The sequence below is a fragment of the Microtus oregoni genome, unplaced genomic scaffold (assembly GCF_018167655.1).
Source record: "Microtus oregoni isolate MIOR12 unplaced genomic scaffold, Mior012 000080F_ref0000499, whole genome shotgun sequence".
NCBI lineage: Eukaryota > Metazoa > Chordata > Mammalia > Rodentia > Cricetidae > Microtus > Microtus oregoni.
This window is the reverse complement of record NW_024544538.1, coordinates 1,819,835-1,841,572: the sequence shown is the minus strand read 5'-3', so window position 1 is coordinate 1,841,572 and position 21,738 is coordinate 1,819,835. Positions and strand designations below refer to the sequence as shown.

The window sequence follows — 21,738 nt, the reverse complement described above, 5'->3', positions numbered from 1 at the left end:
ACAGGAAGCTAATTATCACCCCAGAACATTTCTCAGTGAAAAATCTGTCATTCTGTAATGCTTAATGTCATATCGCAGTTTTCTTATTTTTACCATCTGAGCACCCATCAATCCAAATGAACATCACTTTCCCTTTCACAGCTTAAAGATGTCACTAGCACTTGGTCAAAGAAAATTTTAAAAAGGGACAAGGCATCTTTTTTACTTAGCTGAATGCTCACATTGATTTTCCTGAAAATGGCATACTAATGGACTTTCTGAGAGAAAAATACAGATATAATACACTTGTACTTATTAAAGGCATGAGAATTTACTTTTATTATTCTTGCATAACCTCGCTAATTCCAAAAACACTAACAAATGTGGACCCTTTAGAATTACTAGGGAAAGATTTTTCATCAGCAGATGAGGACAGTTTCTATTTACTAAGTGTAAATACTTTGAATACAGAAGCCAGATCTTACTCATCTCTCACTTGCCGTTAGAAATTGTCACATTCATTTATTCTTCTATCAGGCATTACCTGACACATAGGAGGCATATAGTAATGTTGACCAAATACACATAAGTTATATTCTTTGTTTCTAACTGCCTACTTCTATGTATAGTTCTAAATTGTTTACGTAAGTTTCTAAATATTAGACTGGCAGGTTTAAATTCTTTTCTTCACAAATTTTTTATGTATTGGCTGTGATTTTTTTATGATCTTGTACAATAATATTCTACTCCTTAAGAATATGGATGAGAATTTAGGAGAACGTCCCCTGTGCCTAAAGCAGTCCAGCTTCCTTTAATAGATACCAGATAGCTCTTCCAGACCTCATTCTGTGTAACCACAAACTTCCAAGCAGCAAGTACACATCTGAGAACTGTAGCACAAAACAGCTGGGTATATGATGTTAGAATGCTTGGTCACATTCTCTTCAGCACATAGCAAATTCCAAAGCTTTAATGGCAGGTGTGTCCTGCTACCCTATTTTTCCTCTCAAAGAGCATCTGGAACTAGTCTGGTAAAGGAGCTTCTCTGCCAACTACCACAGGCCAGATGACTCAATAGCACAGAAAACATAATTTGATCTATGTACTTAGTAGACTTCTGGGGTCAATGGGATCAGAGTACTCTCAAATATCTGGAGGATGTGGTTTACCATACTTAGGGATGACAAAAGTATCAACAAAAAATACCTTTATAGAAGAGAACTGAGTTAGGGCTTAGTGTATAAAAGGTGACAAAAAATGAAAGACTTTTAGAAACATATTTAACAAAAAGCATTGATTGTTATGACATAAAAGACAAATCTATAAACTAAAAAGCCAAATAACTATAGAAAATGGCAAAAGGGATCACAAATGAGTTCTAAAAGAAACACAAATGCTAGTAAACATTTAAAAATATGATGAAATTCACTATTCATCAGAGAGACAAGAATTAAGCAAAAGAGCAGCTACCATTTCTCAAACTGGCCAGATTCATAGAATCCAAGATACCAAGGTTTGGAGGATGATGTGGTGAAGGCTTTGCAAAAGCAATTAGGGGAACTGTAGTCACCAAATGTACTAAGCCCTTAGCCTTTGAACTCTGCAATCTTACTTCTTGGGCTGTACACTCATATTTGCTCATGAGTCCAAATGATCAATCTCACTGAGTATACCAGCCACGAATGTCCCACCCCCAAACATGGTAATACAGTAATTAAAAATATGGAGATAAGGGTGCAAGTTGTGAGGAAGTGAGCTAGAAAAGGTACGGTAGTCTTGAGGCCACAAAAGATCTGTGCTTGTATCAGGCATTGGCTACATGAAGAAGCTGGTTGTGAAAATTCACTGGTTCACATATATGATTTATGTACTTGATTTACCTCAATAAATACTTTAAAGTTAAAATCAGATTTGCAATACCCATGCTTTAATGAAAAAAGGGTTTCACTACAAAGAAGAAAAACTGAGTTGCATTCATTTTCTTTAATTCCTTTTACGCTGAGATTATAGCATAATTAAATTATCTTCTCCTTCCCTTTCTTCCTGCCAAACCATCCCATATACCCCTCTTGCTTTCTTTCAAATGCATGGCCTCTCTTTTCATTAATTGTTGTTACATATGTAGGTGTAGCAGTGTGTGTGTGTGTGTGTGTGTGTGTGTGTGTGTGTGTTAGCAGTAGCAGTAACAGTAGCAGTAGTAACTTCTTTTTAACCCTGGGAAAGTTATCCATACTGCATCACAACTGACTTATGTATAAAAGTGGGATAATTATACTCTACTTAAAGATAGATAATTGAGAGAATTTTAATACTTTCCATTTATTCCTTCCTTCCTTTCTTCCTTCCTTCTTTCTCTTTCTTTCTTTCTTTCTTTCTTTCTTTCTTTCTTTCTTTCTTTCTTTCTTTCTTTCTTTCTTTCTTTCTTTCTTTCTTTCTTTCTTTCTTTCTTTCTCTGGTGTTTTGAGACAGGATTTCTCTGTGTAAGAGCTCTAGCTGTCCTGGAACTACAGGCTTGTCTTGAATTCAGAGAGCCACCTGCCTCTGCCTCCCAAGTGCTGAGATTAAAGGCGTGCACCACCACCACCCGACAAAATACTTTCCATTTCTATGCTTTCTGACTTTTCAAGCTCTAACAATCTACTAAATTTCTTGTACCTACTCCATCTCCTCCAATCCTACGCCAATATATTTACTGAGGTCCACACAGTATTTGCTTTGGAGGTTTCAAGTGTTGTTACCCCAACACTAGTCTGTCATTGCAATCTACTTCAAAAGTAGTTTAGGGTATTTTCTGAAAATACAGCTTAGGTTTACAATATCACATTCCTTGGAAAGCAATAAATCACAGTGCAATGCCCATAGGTGTTGTGGAATATTCCTTTACACTGTGTAAAGATATGTTACTGTGATTGGTTTAATAAAAACCTAAATGGCCAATAGCTAGGAAAGAGGTATAGCAGGGACTTCTGAATAGAGAGAGCACTGGGAAGAAGACAGGCAGAGTCACCAGCCAGACACAGAGGAAGCAAGATGGGCAAAATGGAGATGGGGTAATAAGCACATGGAGGAATGTGCATTTAAAAATATGAGCTAATTTAAGTTATAATAGCTAGTGGGAAAAGCCTAAGCCAAGGCCAAGTATGCATAATTAATAATAAGTCTCCATGTCATTTTATGTGAACAGGCAGCCCAAAGACAAATCCACCTACACATAAAAACTGCCAACTAAAATATTGGCTTTGAAGGTTATTATTGCTCGATGGTTCTTCCATGAGCTTCTGTATCTTCACTCCACTGAGTGTAAAGCGGCAACAGTATCTTCTCTTGGGATCTGCAGGGTGATTAGTTCTAGGATCCCCACTGATGCCAAAGCATGTTCCATTTCCTAACAAAATGGTGCAATGTTAGAATATGACTTACACATGCCCTCATAGACAATTAAGCCAATGACATTATTTCTAGTATGTAATACAGTGTAAATGGTTGTTATACTCTAGTGCTTAGAGAATAGTAAGAAGTCTGTCATTCGGTACAGACAGTATTTCATAGGTAAGGTACTAGGAATTGCACTTAGGGTCTCACACATTCTAGGCAAGCATTCTAAAACTGAACAATATTGGAAGCCTAACATACTTTTTGTCAATATTTCTGATCCATGGTTGACTGAATCTAAGGGTGCAGAACCTGACATCACAGAGTCACAGTGAAACGACTTTAACCTTTCGGTGCATGCCGTCCTAAACCACCCTTAATTTTACTAGCTAGGGACTTAAGAAGAAAGCAAGGAGTCAAGTTCTTCAGCTCCTACAACTTGACTCACACCAATCAAGGAAGAAACCACTTCTAAGCCATCTGAGCAGGAGCTCACAGCTTCCCAATCAACCAATAAGCCATTTGACAGGAGAGCAGAGAGTCACGGCATATCCTTCTCTATAGGCTGTGCCACAGAGAGTGGCATCCCACAGCCAAGGACAACAGTCTTAATTGATGGCAAGCCCCAGATTGAATGATCTGGAGTTCTCCCTTCAAATACCTAATGTGGGAAGAGCGGCTTAACAGAGACCTGGCACAAAATCAAGAGAAGCTGAAATCTTGTGGCTCCCCTGCTGAGATAATTTCAGATGCATTAGTCAATGTTTCTCAGGCTGTTCATTGTACATCAGGCTAATTATGGAGAAGAATAAAAACAGCAAGATTAGAAAACAGCTTGCCAGAAGAACCGCTATATTTGCATGAAATGACATTTAACTAAAAATCCCAAAACTGCGGATAGCTGTGACTTGTCACGTTCACACCTTTATGCCAAATCCCGATGCAAACTCAAACCCTAGTATTTACTGGAGAAGGAAAGGCTGGAGCCTCCTAACATTTCTCTCATACACTCTCATGCTGGGGATGCCCCTTACATTTCAAGACTTACGTGACCTTCAGGAATTAGTCCTGTGGAAAGAAAGCACACTTACAATTTGTTTTCTTTGCTTGCCAGTGATATGAACCAAGCATCTTCATAGATTTTACTTCATCCTCTCAAAGTTCCTTTGAGCCCACCTTAAACTAATATACAAGCTCTTGAGATGGCCTTCTCTCTCCAAATGACTATGGACTTCCACTCAATTCTTTGCCTGGCATAGATCCCAGCATGCAATACCCACTCAGCAAATATTTACTCTTATTTACTATGTATTTATTTTAGTAGTCCTTCTTTCATAGCACTAAGCATGAGTGCAAATAATTATTTGCTTAATGACTGTCTTCCTTATTAGGCGATGTCACAAGGCAAGGGACAACGTCTGTCTTATTCACAGCTTACTGTAATAGCATAGTGCCTACCAAATGACTCACACTTATTAAGACTAAATAAATATTAATTGAACAAAACTGCAATGTACAAAACACTCTTTAATTTCTGAAGGAATTCTAAAATAGCTTCCCACCTGGATTACTGGTATTTTCTGGTAAGGAAACTAAGAAAGCCTGCAGCAACTTGTCTAGGGGCAGAGCCAGACCCCGGAACATGCTCTGGTAACATGCCTCCTCTAAAGTCCAGAGGATGTTTGACACTGTCCAAGCCTGAAATTAAAAAAATACCCCCAAATAAAGGAATGAAGGTCTATCTCACAGGTTTGTTGTAATGACTACTTGAGTTTATATATGTAAGGGACTTGGCCAGAGTGGTTGGCATAGAATCGAGATTTAATATAAGCTACTGCTGCTGCTGTTGCTGCTGCTGCTGCTATTACTATTATTACTAACGCCAGTATGCAGGAAAAGTGACTGCAGTCAGCGGAAGCCACCTGCTAAGCATTGCCACACCCTGTGAATCAGGGCACTTGTTTCTGCAGTTGGGCATGTCTCTACTGGATTAGTGTGTAACTCTCATCAACACTCACAGCGTTTCATAATACAACTTGCACAGATCTCCTTTTTGGTTAAAATACAAAATGGAATATGAGGAATATTTTAAAATTAGGCTACAAATATTAAACTCAACAGTTTACACTATTAAGGAAATTCAAAATTAAAGAAAAATCACAAATGTCCTTTTGCTTATAGTTACAAAGAATTTCATCTTAATGGATTCTAGTAAAGAAGCAGTGGATATCAGGAAACAGAGCAGAGAAAAAAATTGTAAATACAGTGGTCTCTTTGTTCTGTGTTCAGATGCACAGAAAGGGCAATATTTACACACTACTTTATTTTTTATCATTTCTTTTTCTGCCACCTTAGTTTCTAACAGAACATTCTCAACATATTCAGTCCTAGAATCGTCCACATAACTAATGATTTTATTTATTGCTTGATGATTTCATACATACATATATGTTTTAGTTAAACCTACCCATATTCTCTCCCTCTTAATTCCTCCTCTATCCCCCCGACTTTTCCTACCAACTGCATATGTTCTTTTTCATTAAAACTGATTTTTATTATATCACATTTCCTAATGAAATTTACATGTTTTATCTAAAGTATTTTCTATACTTAGTTATGTGTTGTGTATTTGTGTGTGCCTGAGTGGGGTTATGTGCACATTTGTGTGGGTGCTCTGGAAGGAGACACACATAGAATGCTGTCAAGTGGCAGTTACAGGTTGTCAGCCAACTGATCTGGGAGATAGTACTAAACTCTGATCTTCTGCAAGAGCAGTGTCCACTGGGAGTCACTGAGCAATCTCTATAGCTCGGCAAACTTGTGCAACCACTTTGGAAAGCAGTGTGGCGGTTTCTCAGGAAATTCAGGATCAACTAACCCCTGGACCCAGCAATACCACTCTTGGGAATATACCCAAGAGAGGCCTTATCATACAACAAAAGTATATGCTCTACGATGTTTATAGCAGCATTGTTTGTAAGAGCCAGAACCTGGAAACAACCTAGATGCCCTTCAATGGAAGAATGGATGAAGAAAGTATGGAATATATACATATTAGAGTACTACTCAGCAGTAAAAAAAACAAGGGCTTCTTGAATTTTGCATGGAAATGGATGGAAATAGAAAACACTATCCTGAGTGAGGTAAGCCAGACCCAAAAAGAGGAGCATGGGATGTACTCACTCATATTTGGTTTCTAGCCATTAAACAAAGGACATTGAGCCTATAATTAGTGATCCTAGAGAAGCTAAATAAGGAGAACCCAAAGAAAAACATATAGGCATCCTCCTGAATATTAACCTTCATCAGGCGATGAAAGGAGACAGAGACAGAAACCCATATTGGAGCACCAGACAGAAATCTCAAGGTCCAAATCAGGAGCAGAAGGAGAGAGAGCACGAGCAAGGAACTCAGGACCACAAGGGGTGTACCCACACACTGAGACAATGGGGATGTTCTATTGGGAACTCACCAAGGCCAGCTGGCCTGGGTCTGAAAAAGCCTGGGATAAAACCGGACTCGCTGAACATAGCTGACAATGAGGACTACTGAGAACTCAAGAACAATGGCAATGGGTTTCTGATCCTACTGCAGGTACTGGCTTTGTGGGAGCCTAGGCAGTTTGGATGCCCACCTTACTAGACCTGGATGGAGGTGGGAGTTCCTTGGACTTCCCACAGGGCAAGGAACCCTGATTGCTCTTTGGGCTGAGGAGGGAGGGAGACTTGATTGGGGGAGGGGGAGGGAAATGGGAGGCCATGGTGGGGAAGAGACAGAAATCTTTAATAAATAAATAAATTAAAACAAAAACATAGAGACATAACACTGCTTAGTGTCTCTCTCTCTCTCTCTCTCTCTCTCTCTCTCTCTCTCTCTCTCTCTCTCTGTGTGTGTGTGTGTGTGTGTGTGTGTGTGTGTGTGTGTGTGTGTGTTTGTGTGTTTGTAGGATAGCCTATAGTAGCTGGCTAGACTCTTAGTATCCACATCCCTGAAGAAAATGGACTATCCATACCCCGAATGCCAAGAGTCATTCATGGTGGGATTTCCTGCTTCCCTCTACAATACATGCTGGTATACTGGCTGTCTCTAATTTGTGCACGTCTTGAACATGCAGTCAAAGATGCGGTAAGTTCATGTATGGAAAAGCATTGTCATGTCAAGCAAATACTGTTTCGCTTGCAGACACCCACTGCCTCTTGCTCTTACAGTATTCCAATTGCTTCTCTTCTAAGGATACCTGAGCCATGGTGGAAGGGATGAGATAAATATTTAGAGTTGAATACTCGACAGTCTCTTATTCTCTGCATGTTGACCAACTGCATTAATCGCCATCTTCGCTAAAAGAAGAGTCTCTGATAAGGGTTGAGCTATGCACTAATCTATGGATATGAAGAACATAGAAGGCAGCTTATTATTGTATCTATTTAGCAGAATAATAGTTTTTAGTTCTCTCTAGGTTCTAGGACCAAGCCAGTTATGGAATTTTGGTTCATTTAATGACTACTAGGAATGAGGTCCCTCTTGTAGAGTAGGCTTTAAATCCAATTAAAAAGTAGTTTGTGACTACCATAACATTTGTGCCACTATTGCAACAGTGAATATATCGTGATATGCCAATTTTTATTGACAGGTAAGGTGGATGATTATTTTCTTTCCACAAATTTGCATAGCATCTTCCAGCTCTGTGAAAGTTAGCCAGTAAGGGTGATATTTCTGAGTCAGTACCAGCACGATTTCTCCATATCCTATGTCTCATGTATGTGGTGTCTTCAGCAATAGGGTCTTACCATCAAGTTTTAGAGGGTAAAACAATGGCAAGAACCTATAATGCCTGGGGGATGGGGTGGGATTCGACTAACCAACAATTTAGAAAGAGCTAACTGATACCAGTTACTGGGATTTTTATTTGCTAAGACTCTGGTACCTGTGAGTGGCACGATCTCCCTCTTTTTGAATAATTACTTAAATTACCACACACACACCTATATACAAACAAACAAACAAACATACATGCATATAAATCTGCATGTAAGGACGCTCTAATAGTAATGGGGTTACAATGGTTTTTCAAAAAGTCTCTAGGGTTAGCTATCCCTCATACCACTTGTTTCTCTATCATGCCCCACCCTATTTAATCCCCCATGTTCCATTATATTCCTTTTTCCCATCATGCCACTTGTGTTTTTACCCTTTCCCTTGAAATGCTCCCATGCCCCTTTACTAGTTTGCTGATTTCTATGGAAACTCCAATTAAAATGCATTTATCTAAAGACTCAAAGCTAGCAACCACATTTGAGAGAGAATATGTACGGGCTATCTTTCTGGATCTCGGATACCTCACTCAGAATAATTACTTTGAAAATATTTGTTTATTTTATTTCATGTGTATGAGATATATAGTTTTTGGCATATATAGGACTTTAATTTGCATTTCCCTGTTGGCTAGTGCTATTGGACATTTAAAAATAACACTTCTCAGGCATCTCTATTTCTTTGAGAACTCTGTTTAATTACAAACTCCATTTTTAAATTGGATTCTTTATTTTCTTGGTGCTGAAGTTTTTGTGTGTTTTTTGTATATTCTAGACACTAACCCACTGACAGATATGTAGCTAGTAACGATTTTTTCCCACTCTGTAGGCTACCTCTTCACTCAAATAAATATTTTTTTTTTCTCTACAGAAGCATTTTAGTTTCTCGAGGCCTTACTTTGCATACTTTTTGTATTTTGAAGCACAGTTGTCTAGGCATACCTACTTACTCCAGTGCTCCATGTGTCATGGTGCAGGTGGAGGGTCAGAGAGAACATTAGCAGGAATTGGTTTTCTATTTCCACTGTGTGGGTCCTTGAAGGGACATGGTCCAATAACTGAGTCGTGTGAGGAGATTGTTGAGTTCTGAGTGCTTATGAGAACATGTCAAGAAAACAAGACAGAGTATGGCAATTTCAGTTTCTGCAAAGCATGGAATTATTCTTGAAATGTATTTTCATGCCCCTCCCAGGTGTAGTAGGTAGGAGTGACTTTACTTCTGATGACTAAAATTTACTGATTTACTTCCAATTACTTATTGCAACTGGCTATTGTTATTCCTTTTTATGCCTCTATGGAAAAACAAGTTTTTGACACATATGGCTTGTTCTTGTGATTATATACAGCTTGAAATCCTGAGAACTTTACTTGTATGACCTTAACCCTCAGGGTACAATTGTCTGAAGCTATGAATAAAGTTGGATGCTGCATGAAACTTTAGTCTACCTCATTGATCTGCTCCATTCTCCCAGGTCCTACTGCCTCTAAAGTGGTGAGAGGTCCTGGGGATCAAACTCAGATTTTCCTAGGGATCAAACAGATTATCAGTCGTGGCAGCAAGTGATTTTATAAGTTAAGTCACATTACCAGCCCTCTACAAAGTATTTTTATTGTTATCTGTTAGAAGAGGTAGTTGAGACTTTTAAAATTTGCAACCTCATATGAACGATTATGTTAAAAAGGCATCAGAAATGTTCTGTATTTGAAATTCATAAAAATGAAATCTCTTCACTGTGTGGAACTAATAAGAGGCTGGTTTCACCTAGAATTTGTCTTGACACAAGTTAGAAAAAAATCTAAATGTAATAAAGGTATACTAGAACAACACTATTTCTTTTTTCTAACACAATAGACTGTCATTGTCAGTAACCCATTGTATAAAAGAATCCTAAGGATAGGTTTTAGAAAATCAAATCATGTTATTCTTAAGGTAAATGTCTGTTTTTTAGGGATATGGAGGCTTTTATCCCATTTGTTATCATTTCATGGGGAGGAGGAAACTTCCAAGTTGTTTGTAAGGGAGTAAAGAAAATGCCAGAGAAAAGTCTCCAGAATTTCACCCTACCATGGATATAGAGAAATGCCCATAGGCCCACCTTGCAAATAATTTCTAGTTTCTATTTAAGTGTGGTACATGCAACCATTCTCAAGGACACTGAGATGGCAAGGAGCATACTGATTCCTACTGAAGGACACATTTGGAACTAGATGGGTTTAAAGGCTTCACTGAGCCTCTGGCTCAAGCTACATTCCTCAGAATGGGTTGGGTATAATGAGACTAAGGGAGTATATTTTGGTTTATTGCAAAGTTTCTTTATTTTCCTTGGTTTAATTCATAAAATAATAAAGAAAAACAATATGGTACCTTTAGGCTCTCAAACTCTTATGTTCGGAGCAGTAACCACAAAAGTATTTGACACCTTTAAAGATGCTTTTCATATTAAATAGATTTAAAAAGTGATACTTAGAAATGGCTTCCATGACCTATTCAAGGTTAAAAGACTAGTTAGTGACAAATTCAGTACCCAAACTAATTTTCACTGAATATCTATGTATGTTCCTTTTGCTTATCAGATCCTTACAGGCCCAAAAGGCAAGAAAAAAGATCTTAACTTTGCAGAGCTAATAGAAAGGAACAGAACCTCCCAAAATGTAAGAACCCTTTTATGCTAAAATTGAGATTCACTGACCTAAGACTTTTTTTTTAACAAGTCTGACTAAAACTCAAGAAATTTGAAAGTAGGGGTAGTAGTTTCTCTCCTAGGGTCCAGGACCTCACTGGCCATGGGTAGCTGAGTATGTTCAGCGAACCAAACATGTATCAAGTGGCCCTCTAACTGTATCCTAAATACACATCCTTATACCTACAGGTGAGTGTAGCTCTCAACCTCATCAATGATTTTTTTTTATAACAGAGGGAATATCCATCCATAATTGATACATCTATAACATAACTTCTAAACCAAACACTCAGGGAACATTGCAGAAGAGGAACCAGAAAGATGGCAAGACACAAGGGGCCAGGACTGTTAGTGTGAGCTAGTAACTTCTACATATGACTGGAAAGCGACACCTATGAAATCTCAAACATATGGCTGCCTAATTAAGCCTTGCACAAGGAAATGCCAAGGTGGGTGGAAGGTCATCTGCCAGGATGTAGGAGCTACAGACAATTAAGAGAAGGCAAACAAGTCTTCGCCAGGGATGAACCCAATCATAGGTTATCCAATCCCAAGCAGTCAGACATAAACACACATACATATGAATATCACCAATGGGCACAGAAGGCTGTGTTTATACATACATATGCAGGCATAATATAATATACATATATGTATATACAACAATCAAAGAAGGGATCATGAATTTTTTGGCCATAGGAAAAGTTGAAGGGGAGAGAGGGAGAGGTGCAAATACTATAAATACAATACCTATATAAAATTCTCCAAAAATGATTTTAAAAAGTTAAGAGATGCCTATAGACCAGCAGTTGTCAACCTGTGAGTCACAACTTGCTTAGGTATCAAATATCAGATATCCTGCATATCAGATATTTACATTATAATTCATAACAGTGGCAAAATTATAGTTATGAAGTAGCAATGAAATAATGTTATAGTTGGGGCTCACCACAACATGAGGAACTGTATTAAAGGATCACAGCATTTAGGAAGGTTGAGAACCACTGCTCTAGACAACATTATTCGACAAAGTTGAACCTACAGATAAATCATACCTATAAATGGTTTTTATATAGATGAAGGGGACTTTAGGGTGGGATGGCAGTGGGGACACAAAAGTAAGCAAATATCATGGATTTCTTCTGTGATTTGCTAAGCTGCACATGTACCATCTTGACAGAAGTAATTCCCTCACAAGTGTTTCCTAATCACAAAGTCTTTCTCTATCTGAAAATCAAAGAGCTTTCCCCTGGGTAGCAGCATAAGAGATGTGGGGTCTCTCATGCCACTAGCTTAGTTTGTTACAAATCATATAAGGGTATTAGCATAGAAGTCAGCACTTTATGTTTTCTAACAACAATAAAACACATAGTGTGAGCCAAACTGAAATATTTACATAAGTTTGGCTATAATTACATCCAGGTCTCAGAATTAACCATGTGACCTCAGGCCTTCTCCAGGTCTCAATTCTTTACTTGTAAAAATGGATTCAAAGTTGTTTTCAAGTCTAAAGTAGTATGATTCAGTTTTTACCACTAGCTTTTTTATCATCAGCATACGAAGTTGACCACTGTCTGCTAAGCTACAAAGTCTAAAGACTTTGATGCAATGAAATTATAAAGTCTAAAGACTTTGATGCAATGAAATTACAAAATCATTCCAAAGCTGGTATAATAATTGAGAGAATTTAAGAGATATATTTGCATTTTTCTCCCCTGCCTTTTCTGTGCCATCTTCATTCTCCCCTCAAGATAGTCCTTGAAGACAAAAACTTTCACACTGAGATTCTATCAGACCTGAGAAAGCAAGTGGTCTAGTTACTTTTTTATCCCTTCAGTTATCAAGATAATGGGTTTATTTTTTGAAACTATAATCAGATAAAAATGTCCAAAGGACTAAAGAAACTGAGTTGGGCGATTAATCTATTCTTTTCTGTATTTTAATTCCACTGGAAGGAACAATAGGCTCTTCTTGCCTTTGGCACTATAATAACTCAGCTGACATGCTAGAAATACCACACTCCCAGCCAAAAAGTAGTAACATTCTCCCTCTTTAAAAACAATCAATGTTTTCATTTGTGAACTTCAAACTCCATATGAAATAAAAGTCTCAACCTTGTGAGTCTGAGGTAAATCAAAGGGCTTTAGTGTCACTGAAAAGTTCCCTGGTTTGTTGCTCTTTTTCTAGAGAAGAAAGGAAATAAAAACACTACCAGGCAGACAGGTGTTTCATCAAATTTTGTATTTCCCTTCCAAGTGAGCTTGAGCAACTTCCTTGATAACTCATTCCAATACAGTTCTTCTCTATATCTGACGGAAGCTCTTTCTTGCTGCTCGGCAGGCTCACTTCCTTGTATTATTATAGATTTGCCATTGATGGAAATGTTTACTTTCTTCACATCATGAATTCTTGCTTTGATTGTCAGAAATTATAACAGAAATTTTTGATAAATTAATGTGATGGCTCATCATGATTGTCAACTTGACACGCTGGGAAGAGGGAAACTCATGTGAAGAACTGCCTCCATCAGACTGGCCTAGGGACATATTTGTGAGGAAATAGGAAGGCCCAGCCCATTGTGTACAGTACTAACCCTAGGCAAGTGGCCTTGGGCTATATAAGAAAGGAAGGTGAATGTCAGCCTGGGAACAAGCTACTAATGAGTGTTCCTCCCTGATTTCAGCTTCAGTTCCAATTTCTAGGTTCCTGCTGGAGTTCCTGCCCCAACTTCCCTCAACAATAAACTAGGACACAAAATTCAAGTCAAATAAATCTTTTCCTCCCCCAAACTGCTTTTGGTTATGACGTTTATCACAACAAGCTGGAATAGTAGGCTATCTATGATCAGGATTAGATACATACCTTTTAGACATAATTTTTAATTGATTCTTTCAGAATTTTACATCATGCACCCTAATTCTACTCATTTACCAATCTTTCCAAATCTACCCTTCACCCCCATAGTGTCCCCTCAAAATAAAAGTTAAAAACTATCAAGTGAAAACAAAATAGAACAATCAAAATAATTGCTTCACTCCTCCATTTTTCCCGCCTCTCCAACACCTCTTCATTCATCTTAGTGCATTGGGAGCTGCAGTGTGTCACACAGTGGACCCTTTTGTCCACTCAGCTTTATTTGCAAATGTTCATTGCAATGAGTTATTGGTCTGGTTAAAGTCCTCTGGCTTCTGGTATACCCATCAATACTGGACCTCTTGGATATCTTGCTGTTGCTCTGAGTCATGGTGATTCCCCACGGCTATGGTTCCACAGGACTGGTCTTTTCACGTATTCTGGTAGATCAGAGATAGGGTAGATTTTGGGGTGGGCCAACTCAAAGGCCCTTGGATATGTGTCTGGGTAGTTGTAACTGATTTGGTCAGTCCTGGGTGCTAGGACCCACCACTGAGGTAAAGAGCAAAGTCAGCTCTTCGATGCCCAGCTTTCCCATGCCCATGGTAAGGGATGGGACCAGGTCTTCTGCTACAGTGGTCAGTCAGGATCAGGGTTCCTATGTCCCACTGTGTTAACATCTGGCTACACTACTGTTGGGCCAAAATTATCTCAGGGCCTGTACATCATGGCCTGTAGGACAGAGAAAAGCCCGGCTCGAGTTTGAAGGATAGTCTCAAAGCTACCGAGTGAGGATTAGACAGCAACATCTAGGTAGACACCCCTCCAGCCAGAGGGAGGGCTTGGCTTTCTCTCTTTGGCTAGAGGTACCCCCACATCACACGATGTCACTTAACCTATATAAACTGACACTCACAGTAATAAACTGAGTTCCTGCTTTGACTTGAGTCCCTATCGTGTCTGATGGCCCTGAATCGTGGGGCTGCAGAATAGGCAGATAGCACACTCACTTAAAATCCCCAATGTGCTATCCCCTAGGAAAGCCCTGGGGATTAAGGCTACCTTGAATGCTCAGTCAACTCTAATCTCAGAAGCTAAGCAGGGTTGGATTTGTTTAGTACTTGGATGGGGGTGGGGTCCTTATCTTAATGAAACATTTCTAGTGATGCTAGTATATGTTGGTCAAAGTTGGTTTTCCTTTCTGGGTATTAGTATCTCATCTGTATAAACTAATAGAATATGCAATTTCTTTGAGAGAATCACCACACTGATATGGATCATTAATAAACTGAAGTATTTTTCTGAAGGAACTGACGCTTGGGATTCAATCATTATTGCAAGTGGAAAACGGGTAGAGATCTCTCTTTTTATACACCTTAACTCTGGCATCCATCCCCAAAGGAAGCTCATCTGATTTTTCAAATATCAGCCTCCCATCCTCATCTTCCTGTGATAACCAGTTCACAGAGGCCTTGTTTAAACTTGACTATAAGAGGAGGCCAGAGACAAATCAGGAGAAAACTAGAAGCTGTTGACATGGGCTGAGGAAAAAGTTTCTGGCAAAAGGGTCCCCTCACTAAGAGACCTCCTGATCGTCAAGCAGGGGGTCTATAATGTCACTATCTTGGTGGAGAAACATAAGGTGGGAGGGTCTTCCTTGTATCACAAAATGAGGGTACCCTGTTACATCATCAAGGAGAAGACCAGGCTAGGATGGCTGGTCTAGAGGAAGACCAGTAAAACTGTTGCCTTCACAGCTTAATTTGGAAGACAAAGGCACCCTGGCTAAGCTGGTAAAAAGCTACCAGAACAAATTACAGCAACAGATAAGATGAGATTCATTCTCAATGGGGAGTTAGCATCCTGGATCTTAAAACTGTGGCTCACATTGAAAATGGGAGAAAAAAAGTCAATGAACATGCTACCAAATGGGGTTAAGTGTACAGACTTGACCTTTCAGTACATAAATACATTGAGAAATGTCGTTCACAGGAGGACCAATGGAACCGAATTGAAGACCCGGATATTAATCCACACACCTACAAACACCTGACTTTTGACAAAGAAGAAAAATATCAAATGGAAAAAAGAAAGCATATTTAACAAATGGTGCTGGCATAACTGGATATCAACATGTAGAAGAATGAAAATAGATCCATATCTATCTCAATGCACAAAACTCAAGTCCAAATGGATCAGACCTCAACATAAAGCCAGCCACACTGCACCTCATAGTAGAGAAAGTGGGATGTACACTTGAACGCATTGGTATGGGAGAACACTTCCTAAATACCACCCCAGTCACACAGACATTGAGAGAAACAATTAATAAATGGGACATCCTGAAACTGAAAAGCTTCTGTAAAGCAAAAAACATGGTCAACAAGACAAAATGGCAGCTTGCAAAATGGAAAAAGATCTTCACCAACTCCACATCAGATAGAGGGAAAAAATGGAGTACAAACATATACAGAGAACTCTCTACAGAGGAATGTAAATTGGTCAAAAGACACTTAAGGAAATGCTCAACATCCTTAGTCATCAGAGAAATGCAAATTAAAACAACTCTCTGAAATTCCATCTTACACCTATAAGAATGGCCAAGATCAAAAACACTGATGATAACTTATGCTGGAGATGTTGTAGGATAAACGGAACACTCCTGCATTGCTGGTGGGAGTGTAAGCTGATACAACCCCTTTGAATACCAGTATGGCAATGTTGAAACAACCTTCCTCAAGACCCAGCAATACCACTTTTGGGTAGATACCCAAAGGATGCTCAATCGTGTCACAAGGACAAATGCCCAACTATGTTTATTGTTTGTCATAGATAGAGCCTGGAAACAACCTAAATGCCCCTTGGCCGAAGAATGGATAAGGAAAATGTGGCACATTTACACAATGGAGTACTACACAGCAGAAAAAAATGACATCTTAAAATTTGCAGGCAAATGGATGGAGCTAGAAAACATCATTTTGAGTGAGGTAACCCAGACCCAGAAAGACAAATATCATATGTACTCACTCATAAGTGGTTTTTAAACATGAACAAAGAAAAACAGCCTACAAACCACAATCCCAGAGAACCTAGACAACAATTAGGACCCTAAGAGAGACATACATGGATCTAATCTACATGGGAAGTAGTAAAAAACAAGATCTCCTGAGTAAATTGGGAGCATGGGGACCACGGGAGAGTGTTGAAGGGGAGGGGAGAGGCAGGGAGGGGAGCAGAGAAAAATGTATAGATCAATAATATCAACTTTAAAAATGTCCTTCAAAAACTGCCTGAAGTACATTAACTTCAAAGTTGCTGAGGTTGTCTCCATTCCTTTTGTGTCATAATGACAAAATAGTCAAGGTTGGGTACCTTGTCAATATGTTTATTTGGTTTATAATTCTGATGATTGGGAAGTCCAAACTGTACTGTGACTCCATCAGACTAGATCATTACATTTCAGAGAGTCTGAAAATGAATCAGCCATGTGGAGATGGGGTGTATGTACAAACAAGAAAACAAGACAACAGGAAGAGGCCAGGCATGCCCGTCTATAAAAATATAGTCTTGTGGAAATCAATCTATTCCTGCAAGACCACTCTAAGAGGCCAGTATCGATCCATTTACCAGGGAGGGAGCTCTCAGGACCTAAATACCTTTCACTATGGTCCAGCTCTTAAAGATTTCATCATTTGAGCAGTACCATATTTGGTACCAAGCTTCTCGCATAGGAACCTTTGGGGGAACAAACCACAGGAATCTTTGAGAGAATAGAACGACAGCAGAAATCATCAGTAACTTTCAAGACATTGGGTTCAGTACAAAAGGAGACCAACAGTTTGCTGAAAGGGGGCAATGTAGTTCGAATGAGAAAGAAAGGAAAGAAAAGGCATAAGGAGGGCCTGGAGGTGAAGTCGATTTTCAGCATCACTTCATTTGCAGAGAAGAAGAAAGAGTCAGCTTTGTCTCATAGCTATGGATATAAAGGATAGACAGGTAGTAGCTCAGAACTGAAATGTCTGGTAGCTCCTATGAGAACATCAAACCCCAGCTTCCCTCTTTGGCATGTGGTAGTAAACAGTGACAAAAAGGAGAAGTTCCTATTCACAAACCATCGTCCTTCCTTTTGTCTACTCCCGCACAAGAAAGAAATAAAATTATGAAGCAACTCACCCACTAAATATCACAGTATTGCCAGCTGGACTATTATTAGAGACTTTTTCTATAGCAAAATCTCGTTAATTTAGACTACACCAATTTGGAATTTGTGGTCATTTACCCAGGTTGGTGTTACCTTTGTGCTACTTAACAAAGAAAGGGCTCACTAAACAAATAGTGTGAACAGGATTTCAAGAAAGTTAATTTAGCCTTCTAGGAGCTTATTCCACGTATTTTAAAGAATACACTGTTTTTAAGGAACTTCAGAATATTCATTATTTGAATGCAAATTGATTCTGCTAATTATAGATTAGTGTAATCTACTGTTAAAATCCTTTATCTGCAACAGTTAACTTGGCTCGCATTGAATAAGCTCATTAGAAATGAAATGTCAATTCTTTAAAGCTGGTTCTCAATTCAAATTAATACATATCCCTTTTACCCACCCCCTTGAGTTAGCCACAGTTAGAAAGGTACTGCCTGAAGCTAGTCCATCACTTATGATTATAGTGCAAAAACAAACAAGTGATGAAAAAGCCTGCAGCCAAAAGCAACGTTTAAAGTTGATGTTATAAATCATGAGAACACTCTCCATGGCAGGTTCTACTGACAGTCAGTTCTGCCCTTATTTAACATACATACATTAGAAACGCACTTGGAAAGCTGGATAGGTTTTTTTAAGGATTGTTTTTGTTTGATAGTTTCAAAGTTTATTAACTAATTGGAAAAAGGAAAAGAATTGCTAAACAACATGTAGGGGAGATGGGGGAGGAAATGGGAGGAGAGAAAAGAGGGGCAATTGTGGTTGGTATGTAAAATATTTTTTTTAAAAAAGAACACTGAGAAGACTAAGTGACAGCAGACTGCAGAAAGGGAACAGGCCTTGTATAAAATGTAGCTGTGATAACTAGAAAACCAACACAATCCAGGGCAAGTTAGTATACAGGTAAAGTTGTATAATCTTCCCTGGTAAATTCTGAAAATTATAATAGAATTATTAAAGTGTAGTAAATAACCAATGACGTCCCTAACTGATCCAAGTTGAACTATGTGAAATGTGGTTTCAAAAGGCAAATACATTCACAAGCACACGTACACGATGAGGCAAATTTGTGTCAACAATAGATAACCTTGTTGTTTTATGTAAATAGCATTTTCATTTTTTCAGTGTCAGATGTGACTTGTGTATATTAAATAAACTTCAATTTCCTGTTGAAAAAAAAGTGAAATATATTGATGCTTAAAACAATGAGGCTCAAAAAAAAAAAAACAATGAGGCTCATATGTAATAAGAAAAGAATTCATTAAGTGGTCATTGTATGCAGCTATGATGTTAACTACCACCTATATCATTTCAACTACTTTGCCTAACAATCCCTTGTAGAGAGCTTTAGCATCATTTCTGCTTCACATGAAGAAAAGGGAACCTCAGAGAAGCTAAGGAACTCACTCTAAGCTGAGAGAAAGAATGAAGGAGAAAGACAAATACACACACAGAGAGAGAAAGAGAGAAAGAGAGAGAGAGAGAGAGAGAGAGAGAGAGAGAGAGAGAGAGAGAGAGAGAGATCTCCAGAGTTAGAACTCAAGACAGCTCCTGGGCTATCCGCCTTACCTTTCCAAACTCTACAAAAAAGAACTCTGTCTTATATTAAGGATTCCATAAGGCAATATTTATACTGTACTTTCATTTTCCAAATATATACTATGATCTAAAAGACAGAAAATGATACTGTGTTCATAAACATACTTGGTTTTGGAAGATGCAAATAAAAGTAATAGTAAAAAAAAAACAAACCTATGAACATGTCTATTAGGCAAGCCCACCCCAATATCTCAAGTTGATGTCTGACATAAATGATGAAACCTGAATATCAAATGATCAGTTAATATTTGGTTTTGCTGTTTTCTCATTGAGTTTGGAGAGATTTAAGATGAGAATATGCTGACGAGACAGGAGGAATGAGGAAAGGATTTCAGGGAATGCTAACAACCCATTGTGCTGTTTTAGAGGAGTATGGAGAATCTGTTTCTCGGGTATTCTAATTAATTCTAAGGGTATAAAACACATGTGGGGCCTGCTATGGTGGTGAAACCTCTGATCATACAACTCAGTCACAATGACAGATAATGTTGAGGCCAGCTCGGGCTACATAGTGAAATACTGTCTTAAAATAACAGTATTCGTGTGGACATGATATACATTGCAGAGATACTGGGAGTTGGAGAGATGGAAATGTATGCAATTACCTGATTTAGAGATAAAGTGTTCCATGTTCATAAAAAGACAAGTGTGTAGTGAAATAGTTACTCACATAATTTCTTTTCTATAAAAACCAAAACTCTTTACTTATTCTTCCTGCTTCAAATCTACCTATTCTTCGAGGATCTGCTAAAAATGTCACATGCGGTATGAAGCGCTCCATAATCTCTAAAGGTAAATCAAAATATCCCTTTTTTCAGCTTGTCTCCCTTGAACACATTCAACTGCAGCACTGATGATAATACTAGCTATTCATATATGTGGCCCCACTATCAGATGAAAAGGCATGGACCTCTGACTTGCTTCTGCAATCCCTACACTGCCTGGCGCAGTGCCCACAACCTAGCAGGTTATGGGGAAAAATTGCCTGGATAGCACTGATTTAAGACAGTGCATTTTCACCTAGCTTACCTGAAGGAGCATTTGTTCTCTTTCTTTTCTTGCTTGAATCCCCTCCATTCTCAATGAGGCCATTTGCAACCAGAGGGCCACTGGCACTAGCAAACTGCAGGGGTTCATTGTTGTTGGCAGGGTCAAAGGGCAGCTGGTTCAATCCTAAAGAAGAAAAAGAAAGCCAAGTCCAGACTCCATTAAGGACTGGGATCATCCCCAGACTTTATTATAGAAGCTACTAGTGGGGGGGGGGGGGGGGGAATCTTGTAGGTCTTAACAGAGTCTTGGTGTAAAAAGATAAATCCTTCAAGACAGTTGCCTTCTGTAATTTTTGCAGATTTGTTAACAAGTTCAAAATTAAAATATAAGATGGTGACTGTCATTGGTTAAGAATCCTCCCACTTTTGTTTTATACTTCTTCTATTAAATGACAGAACTACCTAGATGGAGTGATTTGTGCTGATAGGCCTAGCTACTCAAGAGGCTAAGGCAATATTTATACTGTACTTTCATGTAAGTACAGAAGTTTGTTACCACCAACTTCATAGTAAGACTTCATCTCAAACAAAAAATATAGAAGTTGTTTTTTTTTTTTTAGATGTTTCTGTAGCTGGACCTACTTTTCTTTGAAAAAGGTTAGCTTTGAATTTTTGAATTATCCCTTAAGACCTTCTCTATTATTTTGTTATGAGGCTTGCTGAATTGATGCAGATACAAGCATTAGATACTTCTGGTGTTAGTCATCTCCAGTGATAACACAAAGGTCTCTAATAACAAAACTGTAAGCTCATGGCAAATGAAAAAAAAAGAAAGATATGGACATTGTGGGGAGTTGTTTACTTGCTAGAATAATGGGGGCCTCTAGGCCAGGTTTGCTGGCATTTCTCTCATCACGTTCAAATGCTCTCAGAGGCATGGATACTTAACTATTCATTGCTGCACCACACAGGATGCCAAAAGGTGTTTTCCACTCGCTAAGTCTTAGAGCTGTGTCAAAATCTTTGACACTAAGAAGGGATGCTATCATTTGTAAAACTTACAGAAAAGATCACAGAAATCCTTAATATTTTAAGTAAATTGACAATTCTATATTGTGCTGCATTCAAGCTAGTGGCCCAGAAACCGAGCTTAGACACACCTAAAGAGGCGAGTACAGTTAAGTTCTCACTCTGGCAGCAGCATGCAGAATTTCAAGTGTTTCAATTAAAATGTCATGAAATACAGAAAGAAA

The 21,738-nt window shown here is 38.6% G+C and overlaps 1 protein-coding gene across 7 annotated transcripts in view; it reads right to left on the bottom strand.

The window, feature by feature from the left end:
- The window catches only part of Enox2 (ecto-NOX disulfide-thiol exchanger 2), a 324,894-nt gene that overhangs the window by 146,846 nt on the left and 156,310 nt on the right, over positions 1-21,738 (bottom strand). For 4 of the 7 annotated variants that reach the window (XM_041642908.1, XM_041642910.1, XM_041642911.1 and 1 more), the window contains one exon: positions 20,526-20,669. The exons of the other annotated variants lie outside the window; for them this stretch is intronic. Coding sequence is in view for 1 of the 4 variants with exons in the window: in XM_041642906.1 (XP_041498840.1) it covers positions 20,526-20,669 (144 nt within the window). In the remaining 3 variants the exon portion in view is untranslated. The remainder of the gene's footprint in view (positions 1-20,525; positions 20,670-21,738) is intronic. 7 annotated transcript variants of the gene reach the window in all.